This window comes from Cheilinus undulatus, linkage group 12 (genome assembly GCF_018320785.1).
Source record: "Cheilinus undulatus linkage group 12, ASM1832078v1, whole genome shotgun sequence".
Classification (NCBI taxonomy): Eukaryota; Metazoa; Chordata; class Actinopteri; order Labriformes; family Labridae; genus Cheilinus; species Cheilinus undulatus.
Genome location: NC_054876.1, coordinates 242,501 through 267,531, shown reverse-complemented (window position 1 = coordinate 267,531; position 25,031 = coordinate 242,501). Strand labels below are relative to the sequence as shown.

The following is a 25,031-nucleotide window of genomic DNA, read 5'->3' as shown; positions in this document are numbered from 1 at the left end:
CAACACCAGTGTCACAGCCCACATCATCAGTGTCACAGCCTACAACATCAGTGTCACAGCCCACATCATCAGTGTCAGTCTACATCATCAGTGTCACAGCCTACAATACCAGGGTCACAGGCCACATCATGAGTGTCACAGCCTACAACACCAGGGTCACAGCCCACATCATCAGTGTCACAGTCTACAACACTAGTGTCACAGCCCACATCATCAGTGTCACAGTCTACAACACCAGTGTCACAGCCCACATCATCAGTGTCACAGTCCACATCATCAGTGTCACAGTCTACAACGCTAGTGTCACAGCCCACATCATCAGTGTCACAGTCTACAACACCAGTGTCACAGCCCACATCATCAGTGTCACAGCCCACATCATCAGTGTCACAGTCTACAACACTAGTGTCACAGCCCACATCATCAGTGTCACAGTCTACAACACCAGTGTCACAGCCCACATCATCAGTGTCACAGCCCACATCATCAGTGTCACAGTCTACAACACTAGTGTCACAGCCCACATCATCAGTATCACAGTCTACAACACCAGTGTCCCAGCCTACAATACGTGTCCCAACCCACATCATTAGTGTCACAGCCTACATCATCAGTGTCACAGCCTACAACACTATTGTCACAATCTACAACACCAGTGTCACAGCCCACATCATCAGTGTCCAAGTCTACAACACCAGTGTCCCAGCCTACACCAGTGTCACAGCCCACATCACCAGTGTCACAGCCTACAACACCAGTGTCCCAGCCCACATAATCAGTGTCACAGTCCACATCATCAGTGTCACAGCCTACATCACCAGTGTCCCAGCCCACATCATCAGTGTCACAATCCACAACACCAGTGTCACAGCCTACAAGGCTAGTGTCACAGTCTACAACACCAGTGTCACAGCCCACATCATCAGTGTCGCAGTCGACAACACCAGTGTCACAGCCCACATCATCATTGTCACAGCCGCCATCAGTTTCAAAGCCTAAGACACCAGTGTCACAGCCCCCATCATCATTTTCACAGCCCTACAACACCAGGGTCACAGCCTACAACAAGTGTCCCAACCCACATCATCAGTGTCACAGCCTACAACACCAGAGCCACCGCCAGAAACACCAGTGTCACAGCCGAATACACCAGTGTCACAGCCTACAACACCAGTGTCCCAGCCCACATCATCAGTGTCACAACCTTCAACATCAGAGCCACAGCCTTCAACACGTGTCACAACCCAGATCATCAGTGTCACAGCCTACATCATCAGTGTCACAGCCTACAACACCAGTGTCACAGCCCACATCACCAGTGTCACAGCCTACAACATGTGTCCCAACCCACATCATCAGTGTCGCAGTCTACAACACCAGTGTCACAGCCTTCTTTAGAATTGGCCTACTGCATACTCCTGCCAAACGCAGTATGCAGTATGTATTTCGCACTGCGTACTGCATTCAACAGTAGTATGCAGTATGAATGCCGGTCGGATGTTATTATGTAGTATGCTTGGCCGAAATTAGCTGGTTTCCGGTGTAGAGAAGTACATAATACCCTGGTCAATATTAAATGATGCACACATTGTTTTTCACCCATTTGCGTACAGAAAAAATCCGGGAAGCATTTTTATTTGATTTATTGGGATTTTATAGCTGTTGTGTTTAGCTTAGCATGTAGTCCAGTGAAAGGACACACTTGACAGCACCTTTCCGGCCATTACGAGCCTTAACGGCAAACGAAAACAACAGTGACCTTATTACAACTTATTTTGCTATAGTACATGTTAAAAAGGTAAAGGTAAAAGGTAATGGCACTTTTTGTAACTGTCAGTCGCTCCGATGAAAGTTCTGCCACTCTCTGCTATTATGATCTCGGACTCGGCTCTTTGCATTGTGGGTAACAGTCGGTAAGAGACTGGTCCAAAGCATACTGTGAAATTCTCCCGAATCAGTACGTCATCCGGGTGTTTTTGGCATACTGCAACTTTCACATTTGTTCGCATACTGGATACTGCATACTACATTTTGGGCAAATCAGTATGCACTGCTAGTATAGTAGGCAAATTCGAAAACAGCCACAGTCTACATAATCTATGTCACAGCCTACAACACCAGTATAAGAGCCTACAACACTAGTGTCACAGTCTACAACACCAGTGTAACAGCCTACAACACCAGTGTAAGAGCCTACAACACTAGTGTCACAGCCTACAACACCAGTGTAAGAGCCTACAACACTAGTGTTACAGTCTACAACACCAGTGTCACAGCCTACAACACCAGTGTAAGAGCCTACAACACTAGTGTCACAGCCTACAACACCAGTGTAACAGCCTACAACACCAGTGTAAGAGCCTACAACACTAGTGTTACAGTCTACAACACCAGTGTCACAGCCTACAACACCAGTGTCCCAACCCACATCATCAGTGTCACAGCCTACATCATCAGTGTCACAGTCTACAACACCAGTGTCACAGCCTACATCATTAGTGTCACAGTCTACAACACCAGTGTCACAGCCTACAACACCAGTGTCACAGCCTACAACACCAGTGTCACAGCCCACATCATCAGTACATCCAGTTCTCCATGATGATCATGGTTTATGTGGCTGTACATAAACAGATCTCAGCATGCCCCTCATTAGGCCCCTGACATGCAAGAGGCCACTGTTAGAGCTGCTTCTCCAGCTGCTGTGGGCCGTCACATGGCTGTCAGCAGATCCTGAAAGAACACACACACACTCACACACACACGTGTGCAAACACAACTGCACAAGAGCTCCAGAACAATCCCTATATTATGTATGATGAGGCACACCTTCGCTCCTGTAAACAACACTTGATGCTGGAGGATCCACAGAGTCAGCCAGTGGGAACCAGGACCAGCTGGTTGGGGTGGCCCCACAGAAAAACTAGACCACTTAAGCCCAACAGTGCTAGCATTCTTTTATAGACACTGTTTCCCAAATTAAAAGGGGCATTCAAACTCATTTCTAACAGACGGTGAAACAGAACTAGTCCTGTGTCTGCGGTTTCTGGAAACAGACATGCTCTTCACCGATCAGAATCAGACCTGATCTACTATTAACCTGTCGTTGACCTTCCCTGGTACTATTTTGTCACAACATTTGCAGAAACACATCTTCCACCTCGTTCAGTGTTGGGTGCATGCATTTACTGGCTGTATGAAGTGTTCCAGGCTCAGTGACCTTAATGACCTTATAATGTTCTACTGATCACATTCTGAGACTCATGGGCTGTTCTACATCAGGCTGATTCACTGCTTGAAGCACGCTGAGGTAAAGCAACCAGACCAGAACAGAGTTTCTCTCACTGTGTCACAATTTATGGAAAAATTGTGACACAGTTTCTCTCACTGTGTCACAATTTTTCCATAAATGCTGATACACAGTTGTTAGGAGAATAAAAGCTGAAATGTGAAAATGAAGTCATGCCAATAAGCAGAGCAGCAGAGCAGCGTGCATGCAGGTAAAGGTGAGTTGGACCCCTGTGCAGGTCTATCAGCTGACCCCCCCCCCCACATACTCAGAGGATGAAAGAGCAGGCTGACATAAACAGATCAGACATTCAACTGAATCCATTACAATCATGATTTGACCTGTGCTCTGTAAAAGGTTTCTAATCAGAACACTCTCTGAGTAATATCAGATAAACGCCAATGATTTATGCAACAGTGGGAGAAAAGGTGTGCTCAAAAAGCTGCAAAGTATGCCTGTTTGACCTGCAGCCAGATAAGCTTGGCAGTTCTGCAGAATTTTATAGAACCAGAGGTGGGACTTTGTGAGAAAAAGTTTTAAAAAATGATTTAATGTGTGATTACATGGATTTGATTTCACAAACATGGTGGAACATCAGCATGGACAGCTGATAGAAACGTGTGGCATGAGATCCACCATCTCTAAAGACGGGTCTGTTTCTCTGAGCACTCGCATTTGTGTTCAGCCATGTCACAGGCCTGCTTGTAAAAACACAGCCTGTATGCAGCGATTGTAAGTGCAGGAGCCCTCTAGAGGGCACCAGAGAGCTCAGGCCAAACACAGCCACCTGATGTGTGGGATGTAAACTACAAACACGGGAACAGTGATGATTCTGAGCTAAAAACATCAATAATCTACGATAACATCTGGTGGTCAGAACATTTTTCTCTGTGCAAACACACAAGCGCCTGTCTCGGTTTAATTAGTGACCATGTTAACTGTTGACCATTAGCTGTATGTGGTTAGAACAGCTGTTGACAGCAGAATGCCCTGTTTAACCTTGTGTTTAGTGTTTCATTACATTGTCAAAATATCATCAGATCCTTTTCATGAAAAACAAACCAGACTCCAGTTCACTAGGTCCCTCACTGAAGCCATAGCTCCATCTTATTTTCTTATCTTAGGTGTTTTACCTCCCCTGGGGTAGGACAGCTGAAGAGAGACAGGAAGCATGGGACGGGGGGGGGGGGACATGCACCAAATATGCTGAGACTGGGAACCAGCGCTCTGAGGACCACAGCCACACCACCAATACCATTTTCATTCTTGTAAAGGTATTTAACTTCAGCGTCAGACTTCCTGTAGTTGGACAGCTGTTTGCCTCTGTGCAGCGACATGGACACATGATAAAGATGTGGAGGGCTGCAGACTTGGGTTATTAGTGCTTTCAAGCGTGACTCAGTGTTGTTCTTGCTGCAGTATCGTCTCTACACCTCAGCATTTGGGCTGTGTGACCTTCCATTACTCTTTAAGGAAAGTGTATTTAACAGTGGTTAAAGCAGGGATGAACTCATCTGTTTAAGTGTTTGCTGTGTAGAAATGATGCAGAATAGATTCTGCATTTCTGACGTCAGCTGTGACCCCCCACAGTGACACATGATGGGGTCTTTAAGGTGGAGGGAGTTATGAACAGTTCCAGTCAGTTATGGCACAAAATCTCCAGGTATCTGTCAGAAAGATGACGATAAAGGGGCATTTCACTTTTCAGCACGAAAAGGGTCCAAAGCAGACATCCAAACAGTAAACCAACAACTTAAGCTTGACCTCAAAACCTCTGTCTGCGCTTCTCAGCTTTGTATTTTATGCTTATTGATGCTGCTATATGGGTTTTACCTGACTATTTTAATTATTATAACTATGATTATTATTATGATTAATATCCTTGACCGTCTGGAATTTAAATTTTCGTATGCTGACTTATTCATCTCTACACATTTTAGTTGTTTTTATTCTCCTTCTTCATGTTTTAATTTATATTCCTTTCTGTCTCTTCAGATGCCCTTACATCTCTGGTCCTCAGGTTGCTTTTATCTAGTTGGTTCCTGTGTTCCCTGGATCGTTCTAGGTTATTGTGGGTTTTCATCCTGGAATGTTACAGCTATGATGTCTTTCCAACTTGACATGATTTCGTGTTTATAATGTTCTGCTGGGTTTTATGATGTCAGACTGACAGTGCTGGCTGAGTTTTCATGGCTTCTCCTGTTGTCAGGGTTTTGTCTTTCTCCTGTGTTCTGCTGTTTGATGCTTTGTCGTATTTGTGATTCTATTAATTTTGTTGACTAAACTATGGCCAAAAAAAAGTTCATCGACAGCCTTGTATCCCATTACAAAAACTAGACTAAGACTAACAAAAACAGATCTGTGATGACTAAAACTGGACTAAGACTAACAAAAACAGATTTGTGATGACTAAAACTGGACTAAGACTAACAAAAACAGATCTGTGATGACTAAAACTGGACTAAGACTAACAAAAACAGATCTGTGATGACTAAAACTGGACTAAGACTAACAAAAACAGATCTGTGATGACTAAAACTGGACTAAGACAAACAAAAACAGATCTGTGATGACTAAAACTAGACTAAAATGTGAGGACTGTTATGGACCAAAACTAGACTAAAATGTGAGGACTGTTATGGACTAAAACTAGACTAAAATGTGAGAACTGTTATGGACTAAAACTAGACTAAAATGTGAGGACTGTTATGGACTAAAACTAGACTAAAATGTGAGAACTGTTATGGACTAAAACTAGACTAAAATGTGAGGACTGTTATGGACCAAAACTAGACTAAAATGTGAGGACTGTTATGGACTAAAACTAGACTAAAATGTGAGGACTGTTATGGACCAAAACTAGACTGAAATGTGAGGACTGTTATGGACCAAAACTAGACTAAAATGTGAGGACTGTTATGGACTAAAACTAGACTAAAATGTGAGGACTGTTGTGGACTTAAACTAGACTAAAATGTGAGGACTGTTATGGACTAAAACTAGACTAAAATGTGAGGACTGTTATGGACTAAAACTAGACTGAAATGTGAGGACTGTTATGGACCAAAACTAGACTAAAATGTGAGGACTGTTATGGACTAAAACTAGACTAAAATGTGAGGACTGTTGTGGACTTAAACTAGACTAAAATGTGAGGACTGTTATGGACTAAAACTAGACTAAAATGTGAGGACTGTTATGGACTAAAACTAGACTAAAATGTGAGGACTGTTATGGACTAAAACTAGACTAAAATGTGAGGACTGTTATGGACTAAAACTAGACTAAAATGTGAGGACTGTTATGGACTAAAACTAGACTAAAATGTGAGGACTGTTATGGACTAAAACTAGACTAAAATGTGAGGACTGTTATGGACTAAAACTAGACTAAAATGTGAGGACTGTTATGGACTAAAACTAGACTAAAATGTGAGGACTGTTATGGATTAAAACTAGACTAAAATGTGAGGACTGTTATGGACTAAAACTAGACTAAAATGTGAGGACTGTTATGGACCAAAACTAGACTAAAATGTGAGGACTGTTATGGACTAAAACTAGACTAAAATGTGAGGACTGTTATGGATTAAAACTAGACTAAAATGTGAGGACTGTTATGGACTAAAACTAGACTAAAATGTGAGGACTGTTATGGATTAAAACTAGACTAAAATGTGAGGACTGTTATGGACTAAAACTAGACTAAAATGTGAGGACTGTTATGGACTAAAACTAGACTAAAATGTGAGGACTGTTATGGACTAAAACTAGACTAAAATGTGAGGACTGTTATGGACTAAAACTAGACTAAAATGTGAGGACTGTTATGGACTAAAACTAGACTAAAATGTGAGGACTGTTATGGACTAAAACTAGACTAAAATGTGAGGACTGTTATGGACTAAAACTAGACTAAAATGTGAGGACTGTTATGGACTAAAACTAGACTAAAATGTGAGGACTGTTATGGATTAAAACTAGACTAAAATGTGAGGACTGTTATGGACTAAAACTAGACTAAAATGTGAGGACTGTTATGGACCAAAACTAGACTAAAATGTGAGGACTGTTATGGACTAAAACTAGACTAAAATGTGAGGACTGTTATGGATTAAAACTAGACTAAAATGTGAGGACTGTTATGGACTAAAACTAGACTAAAATGTGAGGACTGTTATGGACTAAAACTAGACTAAAATGTGAGGACTGTTATGGACTAAAACTAGACTAAAATGTGAGGACTGTTATGGACCAAAACTAGACTAAAATGTGAGGACTGTTATGGACTAAAACTAGACTAAAATGTGAGGACTGTTATGGACTAAAACTAGACTAAAATGTGAGGACTGTTATGGACTAAAACTAGACTAAAATGTGAGGACTGTTATGGACTAAAACTAGACTAAAATGTGAGGACTGTTATGGACTAAAACTAGACTAAAATGTGAGGACTGTTATGGACTAAAACTAGACTAAAATGTGAGGACTGTTATGGACTAAAACTAGACTAAAATGTGAGGACTGTTATGGACTAAAACTAGACTAAAATGTGAGAACTGTTATGGACTAAAACTAGACTAAAATGTGAGGACTGTTATGGACTAAAACTAGACTAAAATGTGAGAACTTTCATGGACTAAAACTAGACTAAAATGTGAGAACTTTCATGGACTAAAACTAGACTAAAATGTGAGGACTGTTATGGACTAAAACTAGACTAAAATGTGAGGACTGTTATGGACTAAAACTAGACTAAAATGTGAGGACTGTTATGGACCAAAACTAGACTAAAATGTGAGGACTGTTATGGACCAAAACTAGACTAAAATGTGAGGACTGTTATGGACTAAAACTAGACTAAAATGTGAGGACTGTTATGGACTAAAACTAGACTAAAATGTGAGGACTGTTATGGACTAAAACTAGACTAAAATGTGAGAACTGTTATGGACTAAAACTAGACTAAAATGTGAGGACTGTTATGGACCAAAACTAGACTAAAATGTGAGAACTGTTATGGACTAAAACTAGACTAAAATGTGAGAACTTTCATGGACTAAAACTAGACTAAAATGTGAGAACTTTCATGGACTAAAACTAGACTAAAATGTGAGGACTGTTATGGACTAAAACTAGACTAAAATGTGAGGACTGTTATGGACTAAAACTAGACTAAAATGTGAGGACTGTTATGGACTAAAACTAGACTAAAATGTGAGGACTGTTATGGACTAAAACTAGACTAAAATGTGAGGACTGTTATGGACTAAAACTAGACTAAAATGTGAGGACTGTTATGGACTAAAACTAGACTAAAATGTGAGGACTGTTATGGACTAAAACTAGACTAAAATGTGAGGACTGTTATGGACTAAAACTAGACTAAAATGTGAGAACTGTTATGGACTAAAACTAGACTAAAATGTGAGGACTGTTATGGACTAAAACTAGACTAAAATGTGAGGACTGTTATGGACTAAAACTAGACTAAAATGTGAGGGCTGTTATGGACTAAAACTAGACTAAAATGTGAGGACTGTTATGGACTAAAACTAGACTAAAATGTGAGGACTGTTATGGACTAAAACTAGACTAAAATGTGAGGACTGTTATGGACTAAAACTAGACTAAAATGTGAGGACTGTTATGGACTAAAACTAGACTAAAATGTGAGGACTGTTATGGACTAAAACTAGACTAAAATGTGAGGACTGTTATGGACTAAAACTAGACTAAAATGTGAGGACTGTTATGGACTAAAACTAGACTAAAATGTGAGGACTGTTATGGACTAAAACTAGACTAAAATGTGAGGACTGTTATGGACTAAAACTAGACTAAAATGTGAGGACTGTTATGGACTAAAACTAGACTAAAATGTGAGGACCGTTATGGACTAAAACTAGACTAAAATGTGAGGACTGTTATGGACAAAAACTAGACTAAAATGTGAGAACTTTCATGGACTAAAACTAGACTAAAATGTGAGGACTGTTATGGACTAAAACTAGACTAAAATGTGAGAACTTTCATGGACTAAAACTAGACTAAAATGTGAGAACTTTCATGGACTAAAACTAGACTAAAATGTGAGAACTTTCATGGACTAAAACTAGACAAAAATGTGAGGACCGTTGTGGACAAAAACTAGACTAAAATGTGAGAACTGTTATGGACTAAAACTAGACTAAAATGTGAGGACTGTTATGGACTAAAACTAGACTAAAATGTGAGGACTGTTATGGACTAAAACTAGACTAAAATGTGAGGACTGTTATGGACTAAAACTAGACTAAAATGTGAGGACTGTTATGGACTAAAACTAGACTAAAATGTGAGAACTGTTATGGACTAAAACTAGACTAAAATGTGAGGACTGTTATGGACTAAAACTAGACTAAAATGTGAGGACTGTTATGGACTAAAACTAGACTAAAATGTGAGAACTTTCATGGACTAAAACTAGACTAAAATGTGAGGACTGTTATGGACTAAAATTAGACTAAAATGTGAGGACTGTTATGGACTAAAACTAGACTAAAATGTGAGGACTTTCATGGACTAAAACTAGACTAAAATGTGAGGACTGTTATGGACTAAAACTAGACTAAAATGTGAGGACTGTTATGGACTAAAACTAGACTAAAATGTGAGGACTGTTATGGACCAAAACTAGACTAAAATGTGAGGACTGTTATGGACCAAAACTAGACTAAAATGTGAGGACTGTTATGGACTAAAACTAGACTAAAATGTGAGAACTGTTATGGACTAAAACTAGACTAAAATGTGAGGACTGTTATGGACCAAAACTAGACTAAAATGTGAGGACTGTTATGGACTAAAACTAGACTAAAATGTGAGGACTGTTATGGACTAAAACTAGACTAAAATGTGAGGACTGTTATGGACTAAAACTAGACTAAAATGTGAGGACTGTTATGGACTAAAACTAGACTAAAATGTGAGGACTGTTATGGACTAAAACTAGACTAAAATGTGAGGACTGTTATGGACTAAAACTAGACTAAAATGTGAGGACTGTTATGGACTAAAACTAGACTAAAATGTGAGGACTGTTATGGACTAAAACTAGACTAAAATGTGAGGACTGTTATGGACTAAAACTAGACTAAAATGTGAGGACTGTTATGGACTAAAACTAGACTAAAATGTGAGGACTGTTATGGACTAAAACTAGACTAAAATGTGAGGACTGTTATGGACTAAAACTAGACTAAAATGTGAGGACTGTTATGGACTAAAACTAGACTAAAATGTGAGGACTGTTATGGACTAAAACTAGACTAAAATGTGAGGACTGTTATGGACTAAAACTAGACTAAAATGTGAGGACTGTTATGGACTAAAACTAGACTAAAATGTGAGGACTGTTATGGACTAAAACTAGACTAAAATGTGAGGACTGTTATGGACTAAAACTAGACTAAAATGTGAGGACTGTTATGGACTAAAACTAGACTAAAATGTGAGGACTGTTATGGACCAAAACTAGACTAAAATGTGAGGACTGTTATGGACTAAAACTAGACTAAAATGTGAGGACTGTTATGGACCAAAACTAGACTAAAATGTGAGGACTGTTATGGACCAAAACTAGACTAAAATGTGAGGACTGTTATGGACCAAAACTAGACTAAAATGTGAGGACTGTTATGGACTAAAACTAGACTAAAATGTGAGAACTGTTATGGACTAAAACTAGACTAAAATGTGAGGACTGTTATGGACCAAAACTAGACTAAAATGTGAGGACTGTTATGGACCAAAACTAGACTAAAATGTGAGGACTGTTATGGACTAAAACTAGACTAAAATGTGAGAACTGTTATGGACTAAAACTAGACTAAAATGTGAGGACTGTTATGGACTAAAACTAGACTAAAATGTGAGGACTGTTATGGACTAAAACTAGACTAAAATGTGAGGACTGTTATGGACTAAAACTAGACTAAAATGTGAGGACTGTTATGGACTAAAACTAGACTAAAATGTGAGGACTGTTATGGACTAAAACTAGACTAAAATGTGAGGACTGTTATGGACTAAAACTAGACTAAAATGTGAGGACTGTTATGGACTAAAACTAGACTAAAATGTGAGGACTGTTATGGACTAAAACTAGACTAAAATGTGAGGACTGTTATGGACTAAAACTAGACTAAAATGTGAGAACTGTTATGGACTAAAACTAGACTAAAATGTGAGGACTGTTATGGACTAAAACTAGACTAAAATGTGAGGACTGTTATGGACTAAAACTAGACTAAAATGTGAGGACTGTTATGGACTAAAACTAGACTAAAATGTGAGGACTGTTATGGACTAAAACTAGACTAAAATGTGAGGACTGTTATGGACTAAAACTAGACTAAAATGTGAGGACTGTTATGGACTAAAACTAGACTAAAATGTGAGGACTGTTATGGACTAAAACTAGACTAAAATGTGAGGACTGTTATGGACTAAAACTAGACTAAAATGTGAGGACTGTTATGGACTAAAACTAGACTAAAATGTGAGGACTGTTATGGACTAAAACTAGACTAAAATGTGAGGACTGTTATGGACTAAAACTAGACTAAAATGTGAGGACTGTTATGGACTAAAACTAGACTAAAATGTGAGGACTGTTATGGACTAAAACTAGACTAAAATGTGAGGACTGTTATGGACTAAAACTAGACTAAAATGTGAGGACTGTTATGGACTAAAACTAGACTAAAATGTGAGAACTGTTATGGACTAAAACTAGACTAAAATGTGAGGACTGTTATGGACTAAAACTAGACTAAAATGTGAGGACTGTTATGGACTAAAACTAGACTAAAATGTGAGGACTGTTATGGACTAAAACTAGACTAAAATGTGAGGACTGTTATGGACTAAAACTAGACTAAAATGTGAGGACTGTTATGGACTAAAACTAGACTAAAATGTGAGGACTGTTATGGACTAAAACTAGACTAAAATGTGAGGACTGTTATGGACTAAAACTAGACTAAAATGTGAGGACTGTTATGGACTAAAACTAGACTAAAATGTGAGGACTGTTATGGACTAAAACTAGACTAAAATGTGAGGACTGTTATGGACTAAAGGTATTTGAGCCTGCACACTGATAAAAAATATTCAGTCCAATCTACTTAGAAAAACCTAAGCAACCTTTTGTATCATTTGATTTTGCGGATTATCCCGATGAATGTTTGTTCACCCGTTCACCCACATTCACACACTGATAGAGGGAGAGAGAGAGAGAGAGAGAAACGGGGGGGGGGCTTTGAAAGAGAGATAAAGATGAGACTGAGAGTCTCTCACCGTTAAACAATAATTATTAATATTATTGTTATTATTATTACAATTATTATTATTGTTTCCTTATTTAACCACATCAGATTTGAGGTTCACATTCCAACCCCTCAGTCCTGAATCTTCAGTAGATCAAACCTGGACCTGTTCTCCATTAAAACCACATTTATTCTAAAAACTGAAGGCACATTCATGTTTAATAGGTTAAATCAAACTGAAGCGTCCACTGGAAACATCTGTTCAGTTTAGGTGATCACATGACTGACAGCTGACCATCATTTCTTCATGTATTCCTGCATCTCATAATAAGAATAGAAAAACTCACTTCAGTGACAAATGTTCAACTGTGTTTACTGCTTCTAAGTTAAAAATCCTTTCTCCTAGAGGCCAGTCTGGAAAGTTCTGCCTGGACAGATTAATATAAAGGATCCAGCTGTGTCTGACTACCAGGATCCTGGTGTTCAGTAGTCCTGGGTCCTCCTGCTCCACAGCTGTGACCAAAGCTCCCAAGTAAACCAGAGGAACATTTGTCAGGACCAGGACTTCATCAGACCCCCTAAGCTGGGCTGGAGTCTGGACTAATCTCCATGAGGAACTTTACTGGACCTGTTCCAGTCCAGGCGGATGTCTGCAGAATGCATCGAGTCTAGCATGGACCAGAAGTCTGCCCTTAAATGGTCACGAGCTTCTGCAGAGGGGCCAACTGGGCCAACATTTCACACTAGGACCCGGACATCCATCAGAGCGCAAACTTCACCTCATCTCACAGATCTAACGCCACCGTTACGTCATCAACCACAGAGCCTGCTCACGGTCACGTAACTTACGTGTTGCTCATCCGACGTGAGGTCCAGAGCGCACCGGGCCGACCGTAAAGCTCCCCAAGGCGGCCGCGGAGAGTCCCCGAGGCAGAGGGCGCTCAGTACCCGGGCCTCCTGCCTCTGTTTGAGCAGCTCCAGCTCACAGAGACCGGCCAGGTTGGCCTCCAGCCGCTCCTTGTTCCGGCTGCGCTCCGTCTTCATGGGCAGAGAGAAAGACGCGAACATGGCTCCAGTCTCTGTGAGTCTCTGGGTCTCTGAGAGTCCGTGTTCAGACCAGAGGAGTTGGTGAAGTCACCGAAGCAGACTGAGAAGGCAGCGGCTGAAGGCTGCAGCTGCTGAGCTCACAACTGTCGGACCCATCCCCTCCTCTGTGGGGAGGGAGGGTCTGAGACACGCAGACTGACACCCCGGTCAGCCTCTGCCTCTGCCTCTGCTCTCTGCTCATGGAAACACTGGACTCTAACTGGAGTCTGGCCGTGATTATCCACGGAGCGGCTGCGTGGACTGAACTTAGACACGAGACATGCAGAAACATTAGAACCAGACATGAACCCATGGTTCACACTCTTCAACAGCTGGTACTGCTCTATACTGCAGCTTAGCCCGCCACCTAGTGGTTCAGAGTGGGAACAACACCCAGGTCCTCATGAACCGAGAGGAGGGGGAGCCTGCAGACAGAGGAGCCTGCAGACAGAGGAGCCTGCAGACAGAGGAGCCTGCAGACAGAGGAGACTGCAGACAGAGGAGCCTGCAGACAGAGGAGCCTGCAGACAGAGGAGCCTGCAGACAGAGGAGACTGCAGACAGAGGAGACTGCAGACAGAGGAGCCTGCAGACAGAGGAGCCTGCAGACAGGGGGGCCTGCAGACAGAGGAGTCTGCAGACAGACAGGGGAGTCTGTAGACAGAGCAGCCTGCAGACAGAGGAGTCTGCAGACAGGGGGGGCTGCAGACAGAGGAGACTGCAGACAGAGGAGCCTGCAGACAAAGGAGCCTGCAGACAGAGGAGCCTGTAGACAGAGGAGCCTGTAGACAGAGGAGCCTGCAGACAGAGGAGTCTGCAGACAGGGGGGGCTGCAGACAGAGGAGACTGCAGACAGAGGAGCCTGCAGACAGAGGAGCCTGTAGACAGAGGAGCCTGCAGACAGAGGAGCCTGCAGACAGAGGAGCCTGCAGACAGGGGGGCCTGCAGACAGAGGAGCCTGCAGACAGGGGGGCCTGCAGACAGAGGAGTCTGCAGACAGAGGAGCCTGCAGACAGAGGAGCCTGCAGACAGAGGAGCCTGCAGACAGAGGAGCCTGCAGACAGAGGAGCCTGCAGACAGAGGAGCCTGTAGACAGAGGAGCCTGCAGACAGAGGAGCCTGCAGACAGGGGGGCCTGCAGACAGAGGAGCCTGCAGACAGAGGAGCCTGCAGACAGAGGAGCCTGCAGACAGAGGAGCCTGTAGACAGAGGAGCCTGCAGACAGAGGAGCCTGCAGACAGGGGGGCCTGCAGACAGAGGAGCCTGCAGACAGAGGAGCCTGCAGACAGGGGGGCCTGCAGACAGAGGAGCCTGCAGACAGAGGAGCCTGCAGACAGAGGAGCCTGCAGACAGAGGAGCCTGTAGACAGAGGAGCCTGCAGACAGAGGAGCCTGCAGACAGAGGAGCCTGCAGACAGAGGAGCCTGCAGACAGAGGAGTCTGCAGACAGAGGAGACTGAAGACAGGGGGTCCGCCTAGGAAACACTGGAGCATCCTTCACCAAAGGAGAGATGAGAGGGCGACCCACAATTCTTTGCGTAAACTTCCTTTAAAGTGACACCTGTTGACCAACCATCAGAACAAGTGACTAACTTGACTGTAACTTTAATCAGCCCTGATTTAAACCTTAAAATTCATTTTCAAACATATAATTCATGTGATAAACGAAAGGAAACAGGGATGAACAGAGGAATATTACAGACATGAAAACTTTATCAGTCTGCTTATGATAACAATTTCTTCTCATTTCCATTTTATTTAAACAGTTAACCCATTAGTCTGTATTTTAAACTGTATCTGTTAAATATGAAAGTAAATGTGATAAACTTTTGTAAATCACAACCTATTAAAGCGATAAAGTCGGTGCGTGTCCATACTGTGAATATTATATCTATCATCATTATGTGGTTTATAGAGTTGTTTCACATTAGAGCTGAAAGAAAGACAGAACCAGAATAGACTAAAATTAACGGAGACGAGAGAATGAAAGAAAAATGGATAGATAGGGAATAAAGCCAAACTAATATGGTTGTGAAGTAAAAGGACTTGAACATTAATAATCCAGTCGTTCTGACTCAGCAGGAAGTTCAGATGAAGAGAAAGTTTCTGGACCTTCACACAGTTGCTCCTCCTGAACAGACTTTGGCATATAAACATCTTAATGAGCTCATACCTCTGACGTTTCAGTGTTTCCTTCGCAGCACATAACAACAGAGAATTTTGTAGTCCATCAACGTTAAATTGTTCACAGTGACGTCATCATCCGGTCAAAGAATGGTTCTGTCTGTACAGAGACCAGGAGGACAGCTTCTGTATCTGGGCTGTACTGAACCTGGAAGAATGTAACACCATTTATAGAATTTAACAACACGGCAGCCCAGTGGCAGGAAAAGAATGTGGTGGAGACGTGAAGGACGAACAGTAGAGGGCAGCAGAGCGCCATTGATGATCCTAACCTGCAGAGCCAAAGAGAAGAAGAGCAGCAGGGCGAAAGTAAGACAACAAGTTGGAGAAAAAGAAACTTTGTACTCTGATCAAGGTTTGTCATCATCTTTGTTGTGTTTCTCCTCACCCCCTCTAACCCTGACCGTTAGTTCAGTCCACCTGTGCCCAGACTGCTGCTCCGGTCTGTCCGTTATTAATGGGACCTGTTTGTTAGCTCTCTAGCAACCTGTTGCTAGCCGCTAGCCACCAGCTAGCTAACGTCCCCGAGGCTAAGCTAGCAGATGACTTCTAACGGTTCAGTTATGTATGTAGGCATTAGCATGAGGCTAGGCTAACCCAGTTATGTATGTAGGCATTAGCATGAGGCTAGGCTAACTCAGTTATGTATGTAGGCATTAGCATGAGGCTAGGCTAATACAGAATAACATTAATGCTTTAAAACCAACGGGTCAATATTGGCTACCTGTACAGGTAAGGACTCAGCTCAACATTAACAATAAGACGAATAATAGTAAAAATACTAACTGATAACACCTGTAGAGTTAATAACAACAACACCTGTAGAAATAATAATAAGAACACCTGTAGAATAAACAATAACAACACCTGTAGTAAAATAATAACAACACCTGTAGAATGAATAATAACAACACCTGTAGAATAAATAATAACAACACCTGTAGAATTAATAATAACAACACCTGTAGAAATAATAATAACACCTGTAGAATAAACAATAACAACACCTGTAGAATAAATAATAACAACACCTGTAGAATAAATAATAACAACACCTGTAGAATTAATAATAACAACACCTGTAGAAATAATAATAACACCTGTAGAATAAACAATAACAACACCTGTAGAATAAATAATAACAACACCTGTAGAATAAATAATAACAACACCTGTAGAATTAATACTAACAACACCTGTAGAATTAATAATAACAACACCTGTAGAAATAATAATAACAACACCTGTAGAATTAATAATAACAACACCTGTAGAATAAACAATAACAACACCTGTAGAATTAATAATAACACCTGTAGAATAAACAATAACAACACCTGTAGAATAAATAATAACAACACCTGTAGAATAAACAATAACAACACCTGTAGAATTAATAATAACAACACCTGTAGAAATAATAACAACACCTGTAGAATTAATAATAACAACACCTGTAGAATAAACAATAACAACACCTGTAGAATTAATAATAACAACACCTGTAGAATAAATAATAACAACACCTGTAGAATTAATAATAACAACACCTGTAGAAATAATAATAACACCTGTAGAATAAACAATAACAACACCTGTAGAATAAATAATAACAACACCTGTAGAATAAACAATAACAACACCTGTAGAATTAATAATAACACCTGTAGAATAAACAATAACAACACCTGTAGAATAAACAATAACAACACCTGTAGAATTAATAATAACAACACCTGTAGAAATAATAATAACAACACCTGTAGAATTAATAATAACAACACCTGTAGAATAAACAATAACAACACCTGTAGAATTAATAATAACAACACCTGTAGAAATAATAATAACAACACCTGTAGAATTAATAATAACAACACCTGTAGAATTAATAATAACAACACCTGTAGAATAAACAATAACAACACCTGTAGAATAAATAATAACAACACCTGTAGAATTAATAATAACAACACCTGTAGAATAAACAATAACAACACCTGTAGAATAAACAATAACAACACCTGTAGAATAAACAATAACAACACCTGTAGAATTAATAATAACAACACCTGTAGAATAAACAATAACAACACCTGTAGAAGGAATAATAACAACACCTGTAGAATAAACAATAACAACACCTGTAGAATTAATAATAACAACACCTGTAGAAATAATAATAACAACACCTGTAGAATTAATAATAACAACACCTGTAGAATTAATAATAACAACACCTGTAGAAATAATAATAACAACACCTGTAGAATTAATAATAACAACACCTGTAGAAATAATAATAACACCTGTAGAATTAATAATAACAACACCTGTAGAAATAATAATAACAACACCTGTAGAATTAATAATAACAACACCTGTAGAATTAATAATAACACCTGTAGAATTAATAATAACAACACCTGTAGAAATAATAATAACAACACCTGTAGAATTAATAATAACAACACCTGTAGAATAAACAATAACAACACCTGTAGAATAAACAATAACAACACCTGTAGAATAAACAATAACAACACCTGTAGAATAAATAATAACAACACCTGTAGAATAAACAATAACAACACCTGTAGAATTAATAATAACAACACCTGTAGAAATAATAATAACAACACCTGTAGAATTAATAATAACAACACCTGTAGAATAAACAATAACAACACCTGTAGAATAAACAATAACAACACCTGTAGAATAAACAATAACAACACCTGTAGAATTAATAATAACAACACCTGTAGAATTAATAATAACAACACCTGTAGAAATAATAATAACAACACCTGTAGAATTAATAATAACACCTGTAGAATTAATAATAACAACACCTGTAGAATAAATAATAACAACACCTGTAGAATTAATAATAACAACACCTGTAGAAATAATAATAACACCTGTAGAATAAACAATAACAACACCTGTAGAATTAATAATAACAACACCTGTAGAATAAATAATAACAACACCTGTAGAATAAATAATAACAACACCTGTAGAATTAATAATAACAACACCTGTAGAAATAATAATAACACCTGTAGAATAAACAATAACAACACCTGTAGAATAAATAATAACACCTGTAGAATAAACAATAACAACACCTGTAGAATAAATAATAACAACACCTGTAGAATAAACAATAACAACACCTGTAGAATTAATAATAACACCTGTAGAATAAACAATAACAACACCTGTAGAATAAATAATAACAACACCTGTAGAATAAACAATAACAACACCTGTAGAATTAATAATAACAACACCTGTAGAAATAATAATAACAACACCTGTAGAATTAATAATAACAACACCTGTAGAATAAACAATAACAACACCTGTAGAATTAATAATAACAACACCTGTAGAAATAATAATAACAACACCTGTAGAATTAATAATAACAACACCTGTAGAATTAATAATAACAACACCTGTAGAATAAACAATAACAACACCTGTAGAATAAATAATAACAACACCTGTAGAATTAATAATAACACCTGTAGAATTAATAATAACAACACCTGTAGAATAAACAATAACAACACCTGTAGAATAAACAATAACAACACCTGTAGAATTAATAATAACAACACCTGTAGAATAAACAATAACAACACCTGTAGAAGGAATAATAACAACACCTGTAGAATAAACAATAACAACACCTGTAGAATTAATAATAACAACACCTGTAGAAATAATAATAACAACACCTGTAGAAATAATAATAACAACACCTGTAGAATTAATAATAACAACACCTGTAGAAATAATAATAACAACACCTGTAGAATTAATAATAACAACACCTGTAGAAATAATAATAACAACACCTGTAGAATTAATAATAACAACACCTGTAGAATTAATAATAACACCTGTAGAATTAATAATAACAACACCTGTAGAAATAATAATAACAACACCTGTAGAATTAATAATAACAACACCTGTAGAATTAATAATAACAACACCTGTAGAATAAACAATAACAACACCTGTAGAATAAATAATAACAACACCTGTAGAATTAATAATAACAACACCTGTAGAATAAACAATAACAACACCTGTAGAATAAACAATAACAACACCTGTAGAATAAACAATAACAACACCTGTAGAATTAATAATAACAACACCTGTAGAATAAACAATAACAACACCTGTAGAAGGAATAATAACAACACCTGTAGAATAAACAATAACAACACCTGTAGAATTAATAATAACAACACCTGTAGAAATAATAATAACAACACCTGTAGAATTAATAATAACAACACCTGTAGAATTAATAATAACAACACCTGTAGAAATAATAATAACAACACCTGTAGAATTAATAATAACAACACCTGTAGAAATAATAATAACACCTGTAGAATTAATAATAACAACACCTGTAGAAATAATAATAACAACACCTGTAGAATTAATAATAACAACACCTGTAGAATTAATAATAACACCTGTAGAATTAATAATAACAACACCTGTAGAAATAATAATAACAACACCTGTAGAATTAATAATAACAACACCTGTAGAATAAACAATAACAACACCTGTAGAATAAACAATAACAACACCTGTAGAATAAACAATAACAACACCTGTAGAATAAATAATAACAACACCTGTAGAATAAACAATAACAACACCTGTAGAATTAATAATAACAACACCTGTAGAAATAATAATAACAACACCTGTAGAATTAATAATAACAACACCTGTAGAATAAACAATAACAACACCTGTAGAATAAACAATAACAACACCTGTAGAATAAACAATAACAACACCTGTAGAATTAATAATAACAACACCTGTAGAATTAATAATAACAACACCTGTAGAAATAATAATAACAACACCTGTAGAATTAATAATAACACCTGTAGAATTAATAATAACAACACCTGTAGAATTAATAATAACAACACCTGTAGAATTAATAATAACAACACCTGTAGAATAAACAATAACAACACCTGTAGAATAAACAATAACAACACCTGTAGAATAAACAATAACACCTGTAGAATTAATAATAACACCTGTTGAATAAATAATAACAACACCTGTAGAATGAATAATAACAACACCTGTAGAATAAACAATAACAACACCTGTAGAATAAATAATAACACCTGTAGAATTAATAATAACAACACCTGTAGAATAAATAATAACAACACCTCTAGAATTAATAATAACAACATCTGTAGAATTAATAATAACAACACCTGTAGAATAAACAATAACAACACCTGTAGAATAAATAATAACACCTGTAGAATTAATAATAACAACACCTGTAGAATTAATAATAACAACACCTGTAGAATAAATAACAACACCTGTAGAATAAACAATAACAACACCTGTAGAATTAATAACTACAACACCTGTAGAATAAATAATAACAACACCTGTAGAATAAACAATAACAACACCTGTAGAAATAATAATAACAACACCTGTAGAATTAATAATAACAACACCTGTAGAATAAACAATAACAACACCCGTAGAATTAATAATAACAACACACGTAGTGTTAATAATAACAACACCTGTAGAATTAACAATAACAACACCTGTAGAATAAACAATAACAACACCTGTAGAATGAATAATAACAACACCTGTAGAATGAATAATAAAAACACCTGTAGAATTAATAATAACAACACCTGTAGAATAAATAACAACACCTGTAGAATTAATAATAACAACACCTGTAGAAATAATTAAAAAAAACACCTGTAGAATTAATAATAACACCTGTAGAATAAACAATAACAACACCTGTAGAATTAATAATAACAACACCTGTAGAATAAACAATAACAACACCTGTAGAGTTAATAACAACACCTGTAGAATAAACAATAACAACACCTGTAGAAATAATAATAACAACACCTTTAGAATAAACAATAACAACACCTGTAGAATAAACAATAACAACACCTTTAGAATAAACAATAACAACACCTGTAGAATAAACAATAACAACACCTGTAGAAATAATAATAACAACACCTGTAGACTTAATAATAACAACACCCGTAGAATTAATTACAACACCTGTAGAATTAATAATAACAACACCTGTAGAATTACTAATAACACCACCTGTAGAAATAATAATAACAACACCTGTAGAATTAATATCATTAATAATTAACATTTGTAAAATTAATGTCATTAATAAAAACACCTGTAATAATAATAATAATACCTGTAAAATTGTCATTAATAATAACACCTGTAAAATTCTGTCATTAATTATTGTTATTAATAATCACACCTGTAAAAATTCTGTCATTAATAATAATGATGCTTTAGTCTATAAAGGAGGAGGCTGGGGTGGAGGAGGTGAAGCTTTAGTCTATAAAGGAGGAGGCTGGGGTTGAGGAGGTGAAGCTTTAGTCTATAAAGGAGGAGGCTGGGGTGGAGGAGGTGGAGTTTTAGTCTATAAAGGAGGAGGCTGGGGTGGAGGAGGTGGAGCTTTAGTCTATAAAGGAGGATGCTGGGGTGGAGGAGGTGAAGGTTTAGTCTATAAAGGAGGAGGCTGGGGTGGAGGAGGTGGAGCTTTAGTCTATAAAGGAGGAGGCTGGGGTGGAGGAGGTGGAGCTTTAGTCTATAAAGGAGGAGGCTGGGGTGGAGGAGGTGAAGCTTTAGTCTATAAAGGAGGAGGCTGGGATGGAGGAGGTGAAGCTTTAGTCTATAAAGGAGGAGGCTGGGGTGGAGGAGTTGGAGCTTTAGTCTATAAAGGAGGAGGCTGGGGTGGAGGAGGTGAAGCTTTAATCTATAAAGGAGGAGGCTGGGATGGAGGAGGTGAAGCTTTAGTCTATAAAGGAGGAGGCTGGGATGGAGGAGGTGAAGCTTTAGTCTATAAAGGAGGAGGCTGGGGTGGAGGAGGTGAAGCTTTAATCTATAAAGGAGGAGGCTGGGGTGGAGGAGGTGAAGCTTTAGTCTATAAATGAGGATGCTGGGGTGGAGGAGTTGGAGCTTTAATCTATAAATGAGGATGCTGGGGTGGAGGAGGTGGAGCTTTAGTCTATAAAGGAGGATGCTGGGGTCGGAGGAGGTGAAGCTTTAGTCTATAAAGGAGGATGCTGGGGTGGAGGAGGTGGAGCTTTAATCTATAAATGAGGATGCTGGGGTGGAGGAGGTGGAGCTTTAATCTATAAAAGAGGATGCTGGGGTGGAGGAGGTGGAGCTTTAATCTATAAATGAGGATGCTGGGGTGGAGGAGGTGAAGCTTTAATCTATAAATGAGGATGCTGGGGTGGAGGAGGTGGAGCTTTAGTCTATAAAGGAGGATGCTGGGGTCGGAGGAGGTGAAGCTTTAGTCTATAAAGGAGGATGCTGGGGTGGAGGAGGTGGAGCTTTAATCTATAAATGAGGATGCTGGGGTGGAGGAGGTGAAGCTTTAATCTATAAATGAGGATGCTGGGGTGGAGGAGGTGAAGCTTTAATCTATAAATGAGGATGCTGGGGTGGAGGAGGTGGAGCTTTAATCTATAAATGAGGATGCTGGGGTGGAGGAGGTGGAGCTTTAGTCTATAAAGGAGGATGCTGGGGTGGAGGAGGTGGAGCTTTAATCTATAAATGAGGATGCTGGGGTGGAGGAGGTGGAGCTTTAATCTATAAATGAGGATGCTGGGGTGGAGGAGGTGGAGCTTTAGTCTATAAAGGAGGATGCTGGGGTGGAGGAGGTGAAGCTTTAGTCTATAAAGGAGGATGCTGGGGTGGAGGAGGTGGAGCTTTAATCTATAAATGAGGATGCTGGGGTGGAGGAGGTGGAGCTTTAGTCTATAAAGGAGGATGCTGGGGTGGAGGAGGTGAAGCTTTAATCTATAAATGAGGATGCTGGGGTGGAGGAGGTGGAGCTTTAATCTATAAATGAGGATGCTGGGGTGGAGGAGGTGGAGCTTTAGTCTATAAAGGAGGATGCTGGGGTGGAGGAGGTGAAGCTTTAGTCTATAAAGGAGGATGCTGGGGTGGAGGAGGTGAAGCTTTAGTCTATAAAGGAGGAGGCTTGGATGGAGGAGGTGAAGCTGGCTATCAGCTGTGGTCTGACTTTCATGAAGTAACACTAGGCTCCATCAGTTTTAGATAGAATGAGATAACCATTTTGGCTCTTACTGAAAATGTAATGTTAAAGGCAAAACATACATAAAAGACACAAGGAAGATTTTTGTTAACCGTTATAAAAGAAATTGAGGCTTGAGTGTTTGCATAATGTGCATAAAATGTCTTCAGCTGCAATAAAAGATTTTTTCAACTGATATTTTGACATATTTCAAGTTAAAGAAGTATTGTAACTTCTGCAATTTGAAAATTGCAGCAGGCCATATTGTGATTTAATCTAATTTGCAATTATAATTGCCCAGCCCTAGTACCAAGCATGTTTTAATCCGTGAAACCCCTGACTACACAGCTCATTTTTCGTTGTAGGTCCTCCCAAAGTTCCTACAGGTATACAGGCATCTTGTGAACCAGACTGTTAAAGTTTGGTCCAAGATTATTGGAGACCAGCAGAAGGACTGGTGTTCTAATGCCCTCTGGGTGGTGCTATCATGCACCCCCAAGAAAACTACTGGACCTTCATGGTGAATTCATGCAGCCCTAGTTTTAGTTTATTCAAGTATTGCACACAAAGGTGAGTCACCTGGTCTTCTCACAGATGTCCCAGGACCCCGCCTTCATGGAGGCTATCAGCAAACACATGAGGGTCCCTGAGCGGCTGAGCGTTGGCCCTGGGCAGCAGTGGAGGAGGGAGGAAGAGGAGGAAGAGGCCACAAGGAGGGAGGAGGAGGTTCCACCTGTTCTCACTATGCAGGTCCCTGATAGGCTGACATACACAGGTAACTTAGGACTGATCCCCTACATAGTGAGCTGTCGTTAGTGGACAATTGCTTAGTCCGTCTCATAAGGTCTTTGTCTCATCACTCACAGAAGCCCCTGATATGAGCCCCTCTCCTCTGTCCAAACTGACCGTGTGTGGACCCCTGAGTCTGGACCCCTGCTGGGAGAGTCCATCAGGAGAGGTCTTTATCAGAGAAGCACCTCAGGTAGGTTTAATACAAGACAAGATCATATTTT

The 25,031-nt window shown here is 39.0% G+C and overlaps 2 protein-coding genes across 3 annotated transcripts in view; one reads left to right on the top strand and one right to left on the bottom strand.

Annotated features, from left to right (window-relative positions):
• LOC121518494 (dapper homolog 3-like) overlaps window positions 1–14,162 on the bottom strand; it is a 30,820-nt gene extending 16,658 nt beyond the window's left edge. The window contains exon 1 of the mRNA XM_041800824.1: window positions 13,449–14,162. Coding sequence (XP_041656758.1) covers window positions 13,449–13,667 — 219 coding nt within the window. The 5' untranslated portion in view covers window positions 13,668–14,162. The remainder of the gene's footprint in view (window positions 1–13,448) is intronic.
• Window positions 14,163–16,137: 1,975 nt separating this feature from the next.
• LOC121519082 (mitochondrial fission factor-like) overlaps window positions 16,138–25,031 on the top strand; it is a 32,357-nt gene continuing 23,463 nt past the window's right edge. For both annotated transcript variants that reach the window (XM_041801870.1, XM_041801869.1), the window contains exons 1-3: window positions 16,138–16,221; window positions 24,613–24,793; window positions 24,885–25,000. In XM_041801870.1, coding sequence (XP_041657804.1) covers window positions 24,613–24,793; window positions 24,885–25,000 — 297 coding nt within the window. In that variant the 5' untranslated portion in view covers window positions 16,138–16,221. The remainder of the gene's footprint in view (window positions 16,222–24,612; window positions 24,794–24,884; window positions 25,001–25,031) is intronic.